Source organism: Cajanus cajan, chromosome 6, assembly GCF_000230855.2.
Source record: "Cajanus cajan strain Asha chromosome 6, NIPB_CcT2T_4, whole genome shotgun sequence".
In the NCBI taxonomy this organism is placed as follows: Eukaryota; Viridiplantae; Streptophyta; class Magnoliopsida; order Fabales; family Fabaceae; genus Cajanus; species Cajanus cajan.
The window spans coordinates 48,206,662-48,224,666 of NC_138522.1; the positions used below are offsets into that span (position 1 = coordinate 48,206,662).

General features: G+C 29.2%; 3 protein-coding genes and 1 long non-coding RNA gene across 26 annotated transcripts; 2 read left to right on the top strand and 2 right to left on the bottom strand.

Annotated features, from left to right (window-relative positions):
• The first annotated feature begins 442 nt into the window (after positions 1-442).
• LOC109792830 (uncharacterized) lies at positions 443-3,656 on the top strand. 2 transcript variants are annotated; one of them, XM_083077386.1, is made up of 3 exons: positions 902-1,132; positions 2,564-2,690; positions 3,311-3,656. In XM_083077386.1, the coding sequence occupies exons 1-3, from the start codon at positions 917-919 to the stop codon at positions 3,397-3,399; spliced, it is 432 nt and encodes a 143-aa protein (XP_082933512.1). In that variant the 5' UTR covers positions 902-916; the 3' UTR covers positions 3,400-3,656. The 2 variants fall into 2 exon arrangements, with proteins under 2 accessions (XP_082933513.1, XP_082933512.1); XM_083077387.1 differs by lacking the exons at positions 2,564-2,690; positions 3,311-3,656 and adding an exon at positions 1,620-2,517 and having other exon boundaries at positions 443-1,132.
• Positions 3,657-4,341: 685 nt separating this feature from the next.
• Positions 4,342-5,603, top strand: LOC145959122 (AP-3 complex subunit mu-like). Of its 3 annotated transcripts, none has more exons than XM_083077389.1 (4): positions 4,342-4,576; positions 4,694-4,793; positions 4,886-4,996; positions 5,086-5,603. In XM_083077389.1, the coding sequence occupies exons 1-4, from the start codon at positions 4,542-4,544 to the stop codon at positions 5,116-5,118; spliced, it is 279 nt and encodes a 92-aa protein (XP_082933515.1). In that variant the 5' UTR covers positions 4,342-4,541; the 3' UTR covers positions 5,119-5,603. The 3 variants fall into 3 exon arrangements, with proteins under 3 accessions (XP_082933515.1, XP_082933517.1, XP_082933516.1); XM_083077391.1 differs by having other exon boundaries at positions 4,376-4,576; positions 5,072-5,603; XM_083077390.1 differs by having other exon boundaries at positions 4,385-4,576; positions 5,081-5,603.
• LOC145959123 (uncharacterized) lies at positions 5,600-9,278 on the bottom strand. The gene is made up of 3 exons (XR_014434847.1): positions 8,892-9,278; positions 5,825-5,992; positions 5,600-5,735 (listed from the first exon to the last, which is right to left on the bottom strand). It is a non-coding gene; the product is annotated as an uncharacterized LOC145959123 (long non-coding RNA).
• Positions 9,279-11,200: 1,922 nt separating this feature from the next.
• On the bottom strand, positions 11,201-16,449 carry LOC109791472 (V-type proton ATPase subunit a2). 20 transcript variants are annotated; one of them, XM_083077408.1, is made up of 6 exons: positions 16,179-16,441; positions 15,476-15,691; positions 14,904-14,976; positions 13,944-14,335; positions 12,778-12,964; positions 11,986-12,656 (listed from the first exon to the last, which is right to left on the bottom strand). In XM_083077408.1, the coding sequence occupies exons 1-3, from the start codon at positions 16,307-16,309 to the stop codon at positions 14,907-14,909; spliced, it is 417 nt and encodes a 138-aa protein (XP_082933534.1). In that variant the 5' UTR covers positions 16,310-16,441; the 3' UTR covers positions 11,986-12,656; positions 12,778-12,964; positions 13,944-14,335; positions 14,904-14,906. The 20 variants fall into 20 exon arrangements, 17 of the variants coding, with proteins under 17 accessions (XP_082933530.1, XP_082933534.1, XP_082933535.1 ...); XM_083077409.1 differs by having other exon boundaries at positions 13,944-14,087; positions 16,179-16,440; XM_083077407.1 differs by having other exon boundaries at positions 13,944-14,126; positions 16,179-16,438.
• Positions 16,450-18,005: the final 1,556 nt, after the last annotated feature.

Sequence of the window (18,005 nt, forward strand, 5' to 3'; positions counted from 1 at the left end):
TTTATTTTTCAATCTCATTTGAATAAAATTCAACCATTGAATTCGATTCTCAAACATACCCTACATCTTTCTAAAATAGACATTGAAAAGTCGAAACCTTAAAATAAACACAAACTAAGTAGAAATTATCATTTCATATTGCTGCAACTGCGACTTAGAAGGAAGCGTGAAAAGGCAAGTAAAGCCTGCTTTCTCAATTTTTCCATTTTTGGACGGAAAATAGGAGAAAATTATTGTATAATAAAAATATCAAATTATCTATACTTTTATATACCTTTTCTCTATTTTGAATATATATATAAAAGTTACTTCATATAATTCTTCTTACTCAATTACTCATTGTATACATTAAATTTTAACAATTCAAGTATTAAATTAAAAGTTTTTATTGAATAGATTAAATATAATTTTTTTTGTAAAGTTTAATTTAAAATTATTTAATATTTTTTTATATAAATTTAAAATTAACATATATTTATAAAAATATACTATACAATAATTTGAATTTATGTAAACATACTATTTAAATAACTATTATAAAATTTAATAAATTTATCACGATGATTAGATAATAATAGAAAATTTTTGTACATTATAGCTTTGTGAGTACATGTTATATACTCATAACAAAATTAGAAAAGAAAAAAGAAAAAAAGGAGAATACGTATACCGTGTAACAGCCTGAAATAAATGGCGAGTAATTGAAATCCGGCGAATCATTTATTTACTTTAAGATCGGTAAACTTGCTACGATTATAATAAGGGAGTTGCTACTGTACCCCTAATAAATGAGGGGTACCGGTACTGTCGATGACGTATCGATGACGTGTCAATGATGTGTAAATCTAAATTATTTATAATTTTTTTAATTATTTAAAATCTACATCCACGTCAGTTATATGAAATTTTATTGTTAATGGTAAACGTATGTTCCTTACGAGATTTTCTCACGGCAGTTCCTTTCTTTCGTAACAATAGCAACCCCCTTCACTGTCCCACCAATGACACCAACCTTCACTCTCCTCTTCTCCCTCTCCGCCATTTTCCTCATAACCGCCGTCACCGCCCTCGGCTCCGCCTCCACCATCGCCGTCACCTACGCGACCGCCACCGTCTGCGGCATAGGAAGAAGGTAATATTGTGTATTTAAATTTTTACATTATTTTTTTTTATTAATAATTATACGATCTCCTCTCCCCTCCGTCTCCCATCTCTCCCTCGCCCCTCCGACCGTCTCCCACCTCTCCCTCTCCCCTCCGTCTCCCCTCCGTCTCCCCTCCGTCAGTGGCTGCATATTGGGTGTTTGTTTATTTTTTTTTTAAATAATCAGGGTTTAACTTGTATTGTTTTCCTAGTTTCTTTATTTTCATGCCAGCAAATTCTGCAGGTTTGTTAACTTTCCCCTCATTTTTTTGGCTAATTTGAATATGATTATAGCTTACATTCTTTGTTGGGTTCCTACCAGCAAGTGTTTTTACTTCTAGTTGTTGTGTCTGTACCCTGGATGCTGATCCCAAAACCTTTTATTCCAAAGAAGCAACATGAAGATGTATGCTTTCTTTTGAACTTTGATTGAGCTCTCTGCTTGTTCCTACAATAAACTTTTGTCTTTGGTTTAGTTCCGATAGTTTGTTACCTCAGAGGCACCGGGGTGAATCCTACATACCACTTCAAAGCACAGAAGAGAGCTTGCTAGTGGAGTCTAATCATGATTCCCATGGTCACGAGGAATTTGAATTCAGTGAAGTCTTTGTGCATCAACTCATACACACCATAGAATTTGTTCTTGGAGCAGTCTCTAATACAGCTTCTTACCTTCGTCTATGGGCTCTTAGGCATGTCTCTATAGTCTCTAATTCTTCTCACAAACTCATTCATAATAGTATGCTCAATATTACAAAACAGCAGCTTTTGTAAATAATAAAAAAAAATGTTTTTTGGCTGCCTATATAGCAAGTAAGTGGGGCATTATTCTTGTCTTGCTCATTCAGAATTATCAAGTGTGTTCTACGAGAAGGTTCTCATTATGGCATAGGGGTATGGCAAGTTTATGAATTGCTATTTAAATTTTCTTGCTTCCACCATTGATAACCTTGGTTTTCTAGCACTCCCCTCCCTGTTTTTGGTTTTTCTGCCCGTGCACCCCCCATTTTCTTTTCCATATTCTGGTTACCTTCTCCAGCTACCCAACAATTTTTTCATTTCACTTCCTTTTTTTCCCCTATTGATTCCCCCTTTAAGCTCTAGTGTTCTGCCTTTGAAGTTATGAATTGCAATATTTTTGGTTTATTTTTTTGTAACATATGTTAGATTTTTGCTAGACTGTACATTTTTTTGGGGTATTTTTGGTATATATTTTGTTATAGCCACCTCACTTTAACCTGCTATACTATCTAGCATATTTTTATGGGCTTTTTGTGCTTGCTTCCACCATCTACCACTGCCATTAACAACATTGCTTGTAGTTTTGATACCACCCCCTCCCAAAAGGTACAATCATAATCAAGTTCAGCATAAGAAATGATTTTTTTTTTATAATTTTATTATTTGCATTGTTCTACAGGCAGTTGCATGGATTGTGCTGGCAATATTCTCACTCATAAGGCTTCAAGCTGATTATCTGCTTGTTGTAGGAGTTTGTCTGACCCTCAGCATTGCAAATATTGTTGGTTTTACCAAGTGCAAAAAAGGTGCGCAAGTTTATTGATAATATTGTTAAAATGTATGTTCCCTAAAGTTGTTTGAAATGAGTATACTGACTAAATAACTCATGTTTAGAGTCCATCTTTTATCTGTCAAATTGCAATTTATGATATTTTTTTGCCAATTCCCTGCTGGAAAAAAGGGCAAATTTGAAGGTATTATTGTTATTATAACTAGAAATAATTGTAGGGTGTTGGTTAAGTAACGAGAAGCACCATTTTGGACATAGTTTGTGAAAAGGAATAACTCCTTGTAGTAGTACCCTGTTTTGGTGTGATTGGGAACTCTGGGTCGTGTTTTTTTTTTGTTATATCAATATTTTCTGCATTGCATCTGGTTTAATTGATCGTACTCCCGTGAATGCATGTTTGAGTTCGAATAATTTGGATGTTTGTGAAACATACATGCCTTAGAAGTTAGGAGTTTCTTCAAGGTTAGTTCTACTCCATATCTTGAGAATAGTGGTTCTATTAGCTCTGTCCTTCTGTGTGTCCTCTTCCCACCCAACAGGAAGGATTTTTCTTCGTACTCCAAATGAATATCAATATACCATTTAAGCTTTAATGGAAAAACTCGCAATGGCTAAAACTGATTGGTTGTTTTTCAGATGCCAAGAAGCAGATTCAACAATTTGCCTCTCAGACAATTGCCTCTCGGTTCTCGTCTACCCTCCAGTCAGCATTCAGTGTCGTCTGATTGTCAAAAATGGAAATGCAAGTTGAACCGTGCATTATTGAGATGCGGTGGAAGGTTGTACATGATTATTTCGGCTAGCATCGGATTGGATTCATTGAACTTGCATAGTGACTAATACAACAACTGCAAAATTTTGTACTTTTTATATGAAATGGCTTGAATGAGACTTTGACGATCGAATTGCATAGTAGAACAGTTGTTTTTAGTTGTAAATCTTTTTTTCTTGTATTCTTTTTGCATCGAAGGGCTACGATTCATATTATGTATGACTGTATCAATTGCAACAAATCTTTACAGCATATGATCAGGATATTGACTCATGGAAATTGTCAAATTGAAGGATAATTATAAAAGACGATGTGGTGATATTGACTCATGCAAATTGAAGGATAATAATAAACGACGATGTTGCATCATCACGAGTAACCGGTCATAATTGTCTCAATGACCAAAACATTGCGAAATCCATTACTGCACTTTCAAAAAAAAAACCTATATTTTACTAGTAATGTTGATGTAGATTACTTGCACTTACGCTATTTTGTTAAACAACAAAAAAGAAAAAAAAGAAAAAAGATAAATTTGAGAAATGGATTTTGGAGGGCAAGGGAGACGGGATTATATATTCTATTTTTAAAATGAATTATATATTGTTTATAACAGTAAATAAAAGAATACATATTTAATTGATTTTAGTTTGGTACTAATTTCAGTTTTCGTATACTAATTTTTATATCTTTTTCCAACTATTACCAATCCTATTTAAGAGAATCAAGTAATCGACGGTAACAGATACTTTACATAATTTATCACTTTATCTTTTCGTAGATAAAATTATCAAAATTCTGAATAATTTTTTAAATAAAAATTTGTCTTGTCTTCTTTTCTCTCAAGATTGGTCATAGTCAGCATGGACTGTCAAGATTGATTAGAATACAATACAGTGATAATATAAATATATGAAAATTAAAGTATTTAAAGATTAAATTAATAAGATAGAGATTGGATATCCATGTCAGCAGCTAAGTTTGCCAGCTTCTTCTGGTTGGAATCATTTCAAAGATGACTCATTGCTTCACTGTAAGTTATTTTACGCACTTTTCTTCCTTCCGATTTGGGGTTCACTCGAGAGTAAGAGAGTGATGTTGCAGTGCATATTTCTCGTCTCAGATGCCGGGTAAGATAAACAAAATTATGTATTAGATTATTTTTCACATGTATGCTTTGAGTCTGCTCCACTTGCTTGAAATTCAGTGTTAATTTGACTGCAATTTGAATTTAATTTCATGGGTAGAGAGTTAATGCTGGAGAAGCAGCTCACGGGGCACCGCCTGGATCGCTCCATTTGTGCCTGGTTCTGGGAACAAACCATTTCACTAGGCGACTCCTTCAAGGTGTTTATTTTATTTTATTTTGTTTCATTTTCACTTTTTTATTTATTTATTTATTTAAAATTTCATTCACCTTATTTATTCGTGTCCTTCAGCAACAACCAGTGATTGCCTCTCCCACGCATTATATTTTCCATGTTTTTCGCGAGGGAATCACTTTTCTGGGGTGCACGCAAGTTGAAATGCCACCCTTAATGGCCATTGAGGTATACCTTTTGCAACTCATGATGTGAAGCCACTTTGTTTACTTTTCTATTTTCTCTTAACTATATGATTTTTAGTTTTTGTAGGGTAGCTGATGTCCTCAATGATTATTTTGGGGCATTGAATGAAGACATAGTTAAAGACAACTTTGTCATTGTGTATGAGGTACTTATCTACACAGGAGTTGTATACCATACCCCACAACTCCATGATATGCAATACATGTTTACAGCACTGTGAAAGGTGAGACAATTAAGATCAAGGAAGCTATATCCTTAAACTGAGGCAAGAAATGAGTCAAATGACAAATAGTTAATTAGCTTATAGGCTACAGCAGCTCAATTATCTATCTACCATAAGTAATCACACAAGAACAGAAATGAATGCAAGTTTTGTTAGATCCTGGTGTCAGATTCAGCTGCATTGAATTTTGTGCAAGGGGGAACAAAACAATTTTAACATAAATTAAATTTGTATAGTTTAGTACTAAGCTGAATCAAAGGTAGTTTAGTACTAAGCTGAATTCATCTAACACATTGATACGAGTCTGGATACCGTGTTGACAAGACATACTGTTTCAGCTTCATTAACAAAGTCTCTATTAGTGGATCCTTGGCACTAGCTTGTTCCAAATCCTTATGAATTCTACTTCCATCCAATTTCATGGGAGATGATGCATCTGAGATATTATAATATTTCTCGTTGTCATTTTTTTGCTGAGACACTTGATGACCACTTGTACTATAATTGTAATAAAAAAAATATTACAAAATTTAATTAAAAATCACATAAAATAATAAAATTAAATAATGAGTTTTAAATGAAAGAACCTGGAAGAAATATAAACAATTTCTTGAAGCGGTTTTGTTGTTTTCTTCATCTCCTTCCGAGCAACTGGTTGTATCTTAATTGATTTGTTTGTTGACCGACTACATTTGTTTCTTGGAGCCATTGTTTTGGTAGACGTTTTTGGAACAGGTTTGATGTCAAAATGTGTTCTATATAGAAATTTAAGATAATCCTAATTAGACTTAGAATACATAATTGAATGATGAATAAAGACCTAATAAATAACTATATATAAACCAACAACTTCACAATTATTTTGAATTACTGATAATTTAGATAATAAACAAAATTATATTTGATAAGAAGATAAAACATCTTCTAATATATTTTTTTATTAAATTTGTTTTAAAAATATTATATTTTAGTTTAAAGATATATGTGATAAATAAAAAATTAATCGTATTTTAAATTTTTTTATTTTACAGCATGTATAAAATTTTGGATTAATTAATTATTTTTTAAGTAACATTTGTTTTTTAATTTTAACCTTTTTTTTATTTAACAAATTATATGTAAATTTTTAATATTTTGGCTTTCACCAAATTATTTTTAAATAAAAAATTTGTTATATGTCAGTTAAAAAAAATTACTAGAATATTAATGAATTTTTTAATTCCTTTTTTTATAGAACATAATTGTAATATAAAAAAACTCTAATAAACCCTAAAATTTAAATTTATAAATCGTAATTTTTTTTAATTTATCAAATTATAAAAAAAAATTCATATTTCAAATAATATAGTTAAAAAATTATCATAATAATTATAATATTCATCAATTTTAGTTATCAAATCATTTATAATTTTTAAATTAAATCTTGTACATTTTCTTGTTACCAACAAATATTATAAATCTGTTTTATCATAAGATAGTTCTAATATAAAAAAAGAATTATACTAAACCTTAATTCTATAAACATTTTTCTTAATTTATTAAATTATCTTAAAACTTAAAATTTGAAATGTTTCGGTTAAAATTTCTTTTTACCAAAATAATTACGATATTTTAAAATAAAAAATTTGTCATATGTCAATTACAAAAACAAAAACAACAACTTTATAATTATTTTTGAATTATTGATAATTTAGATAATAAACAAAATTATATTTGATAAGAAGATAAAATAATTTTAATTTTTTTTTTGTTAAATTTGTTTTAAAAATATTAAATTTTAATTTAAAGATATATGTGATAAATAAAAAATTAACCATATTTTGAATTTCTTTATTTTACAGCATGTGTAAAAATTTGGATTAATTAATTATTTTTTAAGTAACATTTTTTTATTTAACAAATCATTTATAAATTTTAAATATTTCAGCTTTCACCAAATTTATATGATATTTTTAAATAAAAAATTTGCTATATGTCCGTTAAAAAAAATTACTAGAATATCAACGAATTTTTTAATCCTTTTTTATAGAACATAATTTTAATATATAAAAACTGCAATAAATCCTAAAACTTAAATTTCTAAACCGTAAATTTTAAATATTTTTTTAATTTATCAAATTATATATAAAAAAATTTAGATCTGAAATAATATAGTTAATAAATTACGATACCAATTATAATATTCATTAAACCTGTTTTTAGTTATCAAATCATTTATAATTTTTAAATTAAATCTTTTACATTTTCTTGTTACCAACAAAATATTACTATATAAATAAAAAAAAATTAAATTATTTTTATCAGAAGATAGTTCTAATATAAAAATATATATATATACTAAAATATAACTCTAGAAACATTTCTTTAAAATTTATTAAATTATCTTAAAATTTAAATTTGAATTGTTTTAGTTACAAAAAAAATTCACCAAAATAATTATGATATTTTAAAATAAAAAATTGTTATATATCAGTTCCAAAAACAAAATCAACAACTATACCATTATTTTGAATTATCGATAATTTAGATAATAAATAAAATTATATTTGATAAGGAGATGAAAATAATTTCTAAAATATTTTTTGTTAAATTTGTTTTAAAAATATTATATTTCAATTTAAAGATATATGTGATAAATAAAAAATTATCGATATTTTGAAATTCTTTATTTTACATGTGTACAAATTTGGATTAATTAATTAATTTTTAAGTAACATTTGTTTTTAAATTTATCCTTTTTTAATTTAATAAATTATCTGTAAATTTTAAATATTTCAGATTTCATCAAATTTATTACTATATTTATAAATAAAAAATTTTGTTATATGTCAGTTTAAAAAAATTACTATAATATTAACGAATTTTTTAATTCCTTCGAACATAATTCTAATATAAAACATCTAATAAACCCTAAAACTTAAATTTGTAAACCGTAAATTTTAAATGCTTTTTTAATTTATCAAATTATATAAAAAAAATTAAATTTGAAATAATATAGGTAAAAAATTATCATAATAATTATAATATTCATAAAACCTTATTTTAGTTATTAAAACAAAATGACTAGAATAATTATAAAATATTTAAAAAAAACTAGAGGGATTGTTTGTGTCTTTAATAATTATACATAGACATAATATTAGAAAGTTATGTATAGTTATTCAAAGACTATATAACATTTTTTAACATCTGAAGAGTATAATGGTCCATTAAAAAGTCAAGACCAAAACCAGTTACATACCCCTATAGACCTTTTATAATAGGTATATATAATTATAATATATAAACAAATCTACTAAACCCTAAACTTTAAAATCTAAAAAATTATTTTTTAAATTTATTAAATTATTTTAAAGTTTAAATTTGAAATGATTCGGTTTAAAAAAATGACTGAAATAAATACGATATTTTAAAACCAAAAATTGTTATATGTCAGTTTCAAAAACAAATTATCACTACAATAATTACAAAATCTTTAAAAACATAATTATAATGTATAAAAAATCTATTAAACACTAAACCTTAAAAATCTAAATCCTAAATTTAATATCTTTTTTAATTTATTAATTACTATAATAAAGATGAACAAAAACTATATCTGAAGATTTTTCATAAAATATTAGCATGCACAGTAGTATTTAAAATTATTCTAACCTGTGATTGGTGGTAAGATGATCTTCTGGCAAGATCGGTGAGCCTTTTCTGCTTTACGATCTTCGGGCAAGTTTGGTGAGCCTGTTCTGCTTGATACGCCGGCTACTCGAAGATGGGGCTTGCATATGCAAAAGAGACTTTAATGCTTAAGTTAATCTTTGTGGATATGTAAGTGTCATATATATAATGCACATACCTTGATGCAGATAACAACTTTTCCTATAAGTGATAATGAGATTGGTTACGATTTGATAAGATTGTGATCTTATCAGTTTATCTTATCGGTTGGGGAGCGGTCCGACTTGATAAGCTGATGTGGTACAGATGTGAGTAGTACAAAAATAAAAATGCAACTTAAAAATAAAAATTCATAATTAAAGTGTCTCAAGATAAAGAAATAATATTTATCACCCAATATATGGATAAAAATTCATAATTAAAGTGTCTCAAGATAAATATATGGATAATAGTGTCTAATATAAAAATGAAAACTAAAATGGTAGTCACCAAAATTTATTATCTTTATAATAGGTATACATTAATTGGTATATTTTTAATGTCATATTTTTTACATAAGATCATAATTAATATTATCATTTTAATAGTTAACTAATCTGCATCTAATCATTGAACCAAAATTGTAAATTTCACTTGATTGAAGAACTAAAATTGTGAAATCAAACATTATGGAATGACAATTGTAGATATGATATTGACTTAGTTTGTTTAAAATAAACAAAAACAATTCTAAAAAATTAATTTTTTAAAAAGTGATTTTTCAAATAAGATTTACTTCTTAAAAAATAGAGAACTATTTGTAAAGAAAATAAACGATTTTTTTTAAACAATTTAGACTAGCATTTTTTTAATACCAATTTAGACCAACAGGTTAAATAAGTAGAAAATTGTTTATTTTAGTTGAAAAAAAATGGTAGCAAAGAATCAATTTGTTAACAAAAAAAATGGTAGAAATTTTATTTCTAATAATTAATGTGGGCTACATATATTATTTGTAATTTTTATATTAACTATTTACATTTAGTTGGGTTCAATAAAAGTCATCTGATTTGAATAGAAAAAACGCTCATGATATATACACCTCTATTTTTTTACAAGTACACCTCTTTTATTTTTTTAAAAAAATATAAAATATTGTAATTTTTTTTTTAATTTTTCTAAGTTTGCACCTTCAACTTTTAATTTTCTACTTTCTTTTTTTCATACACTTTTTGTTCTCTTTCAATTTTCACATATTAACAAAATAGATGAGATGAAAGAAAGGTAAGGGGGTACATATAAAAATTAAAAAAATATATAGGAAAAATGTGTGAAAAAAGGTACTAAATAAAATGTTATAGGTGTAAAATTAAAAAAAATTTAAAAAAAAAATTAAAATTTTAATTATTTTTTTTAAAAGGAGGTGTACTTATAAAAAAAAGGAGGTGTATATATCATCAACCTAGAAAAAATAATATAGGCCCAGACAAGTGAAAACCAGATTTGGCTCATTAGGGGTTAATGAGAACCTTAACAAGTTTAAAATTATAAAGATGATCATGGTCTCCAATACGTCAAATCAAAAATAGACTTCTCTCTTTCTCCCTACCTGAAGAGAAACATCTAAGTCCCGTTACTTCTGCTTAGACAGAGAAAATAATACTGTGCATCTATCACAATTTGAATTTCAATGAATTATAACACCTATTCTCACATTATTAATATTTTATATAAAATGTTATTTTCATCAATTAAACTATATAAAAGTAATTATATTTTAATAAAATTAAACAGTAATAAACTGATAATTAAACTACTTTTATTTTCATAAATTTTAATATATATATATATATATATATATATATATATCATGTTAATTTAGAATAAACGAAATTCAAGGTAATAGAAATAAATAAGTAATTTGATTTCTAAATTATTTAGTTTGTTATGAAGAACCATGTACCAAAAAAGATAATGCATTAAATTAGTAAATACGAGTATATACATGTTAATTAATAATTTAACATACACACTTTTTAATTGAAATTGAAAATTAAAATTCCAAGTAGATTATACTTAAAAATCATTTTATTATTTTATATTAAATAATTTATTATTTGTTAATATCATCCATTTATAAATATTTTTAATTAATTAATTACTAGTATTAAAAATTAAAATATAGAAGACTTAGGTTGTGTTTTTTGTCTTCACTATGTCTAGAATTTGTACAATTGTACGTTTCTAAAACAGGAGAAAAGATGAGAATTTATAAATTGATTGGAATGTGGAAACATGAGAACATGAAAACATTATATCATAACAAGCATGCCTCATATACATAGTAAACATTATCTCATACCCTGTAGAGGAGATTAACAAAGATACAATTTTTTGGTTAAATGTCAATGATTGTTTCCATTCTTTATTTCTATACCTGAATTTATCCTTATAAACACTGGTGCAAATTTAACATCATAACATTTGTCTCAAACCTGTGTCAATTCAATGCAACAAGATAAATGTTGTTACTAGATTAAATTCCTAGTTCATACCCTTATTGTTGTCTTAGGTTGGTTTGAGTGGGGCACTGGAAACACTGTGCCAGCAAGGATTTGGTGCAAAGGATTACCAAATGCTGGCAATTTACCTACAAGTCTCTTGCATCATACCTCTTATTTTCTCCTTCATTATATCAATTATTTGGTTCTATACAGAACCCATCCTAGTGTTGCTTCATCAATCTCAAGACATTGCAAGAACAGCTGCTCTTTATATGAAGTTTTTTATCCTGGGATTGTTTGCATATAGCTTTTTGCATAACATCTTGAGGTTTCTTCAGACACAATCTGCAGTAATGCCATTGATTGTACTATCAGCTCTTCCATTGTTGCTTCATATTGGTATTGCATATGGCTTGGTTCAGTGGTCAGCTTCTTTGTAAAGGGCATGGTCAAAATGAGCAACATCAACACTCTCACTGGAAGTTAGGACAGATCAGAATCAATTGCAGAAAATTCAATTAAAAATGTTGCATCAAAAATTAGAAACAAACTGCAATTAAGTAAAAGAAAACAAAAAAAACATGCAAGAGGAATTGACAGAAACAGATCGGAGAAGGGGATTTAGACAATGGGAAAAAAAATTGGCCGCTTACATGACCCAAAAGACAATTAGATTCAAGTTAAACAGATCCTATCTAATTGTATCAGAATTAGATTCAAGTTAATTAGATTCTATCTAATTATCAGCTGCTGTATCCATTATTTCCGGCCTTGGCCTCCTTCAATGTGTATCCTCTTTAAGGTTCGATTTCATAAATCATTTTGATCGGATATATAAAATAAAAGATCACTTCGACCAACTCAATACAGAGTTACGAAATACATGAAGCTCTTAATTTTTTTGGTTTTAGTTTAACAAAAATTCATGTTTTACTACTAGTACAAACATTCGTCTCTTTGATTGCACATATCAAGTATGTACTTGATCATACAAAGGTATTAAACGTCATGCAACAGCTACAAAGCATCTTCTGGGGATGATATAACATTTATTCAGCAGGGTCTCTCACTCTTTCAACACGCTTCCTTTACTTCCCCCAAGATGATTCCACAAAACAAACTACTTTCCAAGCTTACGCTTCACGGAAAATCTGCCAAAACCACACAACAGATGGCACACCAAAACCTACCTATTTTGCACATTCTTGTTTGTTTTTTATGCTGCCGAGCCAGCTTGTTCGCATAGGTCCCACAGATCCAGAGTCTGCAATATTGAATAAGAAATTCCATTCCATCAAACAATGAGAAAGAGACAAAAACCAACTGCGACAAATCAATGTCATGGAATAATTCTTTTATATTAAAACAGCAATATTCCATCATACCTCTGGAACTGACAGCTTGATGCCTTTCTTATCTGCAATATCGTGGACCCTTTCTTTCAAAACTCTCTGCGCCTCAAGCCTTAACCTCTTGGAAGGTGGCAAAGGTTTGCTTTTGGGATTTTGCTTCCTTCTTCGCATCAAAGTCTTCATAGATCCTCTACCAGCATTTCATCGATCCAAGGACCTGCTGTTAAAAACTTTGCAGTAAGGACGACTCTCAAAGCAGAATTGACACTAATTCAATCTCAATGCAATCACACTCATGAATGAAAAAATTAAAATTTTCATGAAATACCAAATACAGTAAACTAAGTTTAAATTTCAAACAATATCCTTGTTCTTATTTAGGCAAATAAGCATTCTCCTAAAAGCATCTGAACATGTTTTTTTCCACCTTGGCATTCCTTTGAGCCAAGTACTACTAATATAAATGAAAGAAGCCGACTACAAGTTGGTCAAACAATAATAATATAATTTATCTTGCTACCCATCTTGAATGTGACAATTTGGAACATTTTTCATAAATAACATATGAGATACAGTTAAAACAATGAACTACTTATTATATAGAGGACAAATGTAATGCTAGAATGCAGCTTAAAGAACACCACCAATCACAAGTTCAGAATGTTTACTCATGATCAACATTATGTAAGTTTCCAATGCTGACTAAAACAGACTTCAAGCACAATACACAACTTCAATATACTCATCTCCTTCATCCAGTAATTCATGGACAGTACTCTTTTATTCATCACCTAGCTTATGTTGGGAGCTGATACTTAGCACAACAAAAGGATAAAGTACCATCATATTTGAGAGACTTAGTCACGCTATATGATATAAAGAAAATAAACAAGCTGTACCCTTTAATTTTTATTTTCCCAGTTTCTCTAATGTTCATTAGAATATGGCAATATTGGGATTTACAAATATAGGAAAATTGAGGAAACAATCATGTATATGCAAGATACCTACATCCCTATTCCAACTCCACCCCAACCTTAAAAAAATAGGTTTGGCATTCAAATTTCAGCATAGGCATCATTCAAATTAAGCATGTTCTTAAATGAAGTTTTGAAGAATACAAACAAATTTCCTATAGTCCTATTCAAATAAAGTATACAACAAATCACATTCCCAATATAATTAAGAATGCTACATACCATCATGCGCTGGTTGGAAATTAAAGCACTGGAAACCAGGCCTGTTAAAGAGACTATCTGTTGGATGAGATGTTTGCATAAAATCATCCATCGGAACAGGAAGCTGGAACTGAGCTTCAATTCCATAACCTGCTGCTCGCATTTCTGGACAATCAAAACTGGTCTTATACTAGTAATTATGACCTGAAGAGCATATATACATTAGCTAAATGTTTGAGAGTAACAGACCCTAAACTACACTTTGGAAAAGCATAGCTTTTGTTCAGATAAGTGTTTGATAATATGCATTGCATAGCTTTTGTTCTAGCTAGTGAAGGAATTCAAACCGAACCGCTCGTGATTTTAATCTTTGAATCCAACGAGTTTTTTACTCAAAAGCGAACCAAACACATCTGCAAACACCCCCAATGTTTCACATACTAGATTTAAGTTTGATTAAATTTTATCAAGATACTAAAATATAAATACTACATGATTAAAAAATATAATTATTTTACAGCATTAATATGTAAGACATTTGACACTAAATGTTTCTAGTCTATTTAAATACAAGTTAAAAATGTTTTGGAAAAATTATATATTAAAAATAAATAGTATTTTTCTGGTAGATAAGTTAAAAAAAATGTTTTTAAACATATTAAAAATGAAGCTTAGGAATATACAATGCAGCGGAATGCAGTCACGGATTTGCCTCACCAAAATGAAAATTACTACACAGGTTCAAAGCTATGAATTCCCACTACTTTGTTTTAAAAGTATCGGTCATCCTCCCCATCTAGCAATGAGAAGCAGAAAGGGTGGAACTTGTAACCATCACCCTCATAGAACTTGTTTTGGTACTCCACCCAGTGAAGTAGAGCATGGAAGAAGGCACTCAAAGTTTCCGTGACAAGCAACACCCAAACGGTGGCAAAAGCGAAAATAATAAAACCAACTATAAGGATGATCACATTGGTGTACCTGTCACATCAGGGTGAGAAATTCAGATTGATTTGCGGGAACAAAGAGTGACGGTTGAGAATGAACCATGAACCTGATGAGATTATTCAGAAAACCTTACATAAATAGTAGTTAATCGTACTTGAGAGTTAAAAAACAGGTGGGAAAACTCCAACTATAAAAGCCAAAGTTTTAAAGTTCAAACAACTGGTTTCTGTGTTATAGATATAGGATGTTGGGATATTATAGATATAGGATATGATAGATACATCCTGAACAATTTCTCGTGATTCAATCATGAATCGAATGCTCACTATTCCTATCTTCCATATATATATATAATGAGTTGAAAGCAAGAAAATTTAAATAGCAATTCATAAACTTGCCATACCCCTATGCCATAATGAGAACCTTCTCGTAGAACACACTTGATAATTCTGAATGAGCAAGACAAGAATAATGCCCCACTTACTTGCTATATAGGCAGCCAAAAAACATTTTTTTTTATTATTTACAAAAGCTGCTGTTTTGTAATATTGAGCATACTATTATGAATGAGTTTGTGAGAAGAATTAGAGACTATAGAGACATGCCTAAGAGCCCATAGACGAAGGTAAGAAGCTGTATTAGAGACTGCTCCAAGAACAAATTCTATGGTGTGTATGAGTTGATGCACAAAGACTTCACTGAATTCAAATTCCTCGTGACCATGGGAATCATGATTAGACTCCACTAGCAAGCTCTCTTCTGTGCTTTGAAGTGGTATGTAGGATTCACCCCGGTGCCTCTGAGGTAACAAACTATCGGAACTAAACCAAAGACAAAAGTTTATTGTAGGAACAAGCAGAGAGCTCAATCAAAGTTCAAAAGAAAGCATACATCTTCATGTTGCTTCTTTGGAATAAAAGGTTTTGGGATCAGCATCCAGGGTACAGACACAACAACTAGAAGTAAAAACACTTGCTGGTAGGAACCCAACAAAGAATGTAAGCTATAATCATATTCAAATTAGCCAAAAAAATGAGGGGAAAGTTAACAAACCTGCAGAATTTGCTGGCATGAAAATAAAGAAACTAGGAAAACAATACAAGTTAAACCCTGATTATTTAAAAAAAAAATAAACAAACACCCAATATGCAGCCACTGACGGAGGGGAGACGGAGGGGAGACGGAGGGGAGAGGGAGAGGTGGGAGACGGTCGGAGGGGCGAGGGAGAGATGGGAGACGGAGGGGAGAGGAGATCGTATAATTATTAATAAAAAAAAATAATGTAAAAATTTAAATACACAATATTACCTTCTTCCTATGCCGCAGACGGTGGCGGTCGCGTAGGTGACGGCGATGGTGGAGGCGGAGCCGAGGGCGGTGACGGCGGTTATGAGGAAAATGGCGGAGAGGGAGAAGAGGAGAGTGAAGGTTGGTGTCATTGGTGGGACAGTGAAGGGGGTTGCTATTGTTACGAAAGAAAGGAACTGCCGTGAGAAAATCTCGTAAGGAACATACGTTTACCATTAACAATAAAATTTCATATAACTGACGTGGATGTAGATTTTAAATAATTAAAAAAATTATAAATAATTTAGATTTACACATACACGTCATCGATACGTCATCGACAGTACCGGTATCCTTCTTTTATAGAGGGTACCGTAGAAATTCTCTTATAATAAACGGCTTCAACTAATCCCCCACTGTAATAAGAAATAAAATTACCTCTAAATAACTGAAATTACTATAAATCTTCTAAGACTCTTGGAATTGGCCTTTTCAGGTTGTGATGACTTGTTCCATAATAGAGATTAAGAAATAATCAAAATGAGATAACTTCGTCTGTTTTGTTACTTCATCACATTATTATGAAAACCTTACCTAATAACTTCTTTCCTACTAATAAAAATAAATAAATCAAACAAATAACCTTATTCCACTTTTAGGCATGTTTTGCATTGAGTATGCAACTATGCATATATACTTTTCTTGACCAGAAAAAAAAAAAGAAAAAAAAAGAGGCTGAATATTCCAGCCTTTTATATTTAAATTTCTTTTGTTCACTTTTTTAAAAAAGTTGTTTTTCTTTAATACTTATTTACACTTTTTTTTTTATGTTTATCAAGAAAGTATAACTTCTCATTGGATTGATCCCTTATAAAAATAAATTAATATCTTTAGTTGTATTTTAACGTTCAAGTCAAACATCAAATTTTTGATATTTAGTTAAAAAATATAAATGCTAAACCATTTTGACTAAGATTATTCATATTTGTATTTATATATAATTTCAAATATTTATATATGCAATAAATAAAATAATTATTACTATATTAAGAAATTAAAGTTAATTTTAACACAAACAAAAAAATTTATTTGTGTTAATTTATACCGTATTCCAATGTTAGATTATTTGTGTGGTGTGTATCCATATATATTGTCTAATAATAATAAATAATAATTATTATAGTAATAAATAAGAAAAGCTGAAGCGAGGGTCCCATGTGTCATGTGTGACATGGATGCGCTGTCCGAAAGTTCCCTGTGTACTACTGTAAACGTGAAAACGTCAGTAACGGGAATCCCGTTCCACCAACCAAACACGTCCGCCGGAAACCCATTTTCTCACTAAGCCCACACCAAGTACACTAAATAGTAGATACATATCTTCCGTTTTTTATTTTTATTTTTTGCTGAATACAGATATTTTCCTTTCACTTCACAACTCACACATCTCACGTTGGACGTGCTGTCTGTGTCCCAAAGCTAACAAACCGTTATTTTATTTTATTTTTTTTAATTTTCTCCGGTTTGGATATTTAATACTTTTTATATCAGAAGGTAAAATACCTAATAGGTAGGTTTGGTTACTTTGGTAGTGTCAGACTGTTAGGTTCCGTATTCTATTCTATGTGGAAATAATAGTAACTATTTTACACGCGAGTTGTCTTACCCATGAAAATTAAAAAATTTTAATATATTAAATTATATGAATAAATAAATTTTAAAAAATAAATTTAGAATAATATAAATTTTAGATTAAAAATTTGTATAAAATAAATTAATTAAAAAGATTAATTAAAAAAAATAGTTAAAAGATTAATTTTTATAATAATTTTTTTATATGTGACAAAA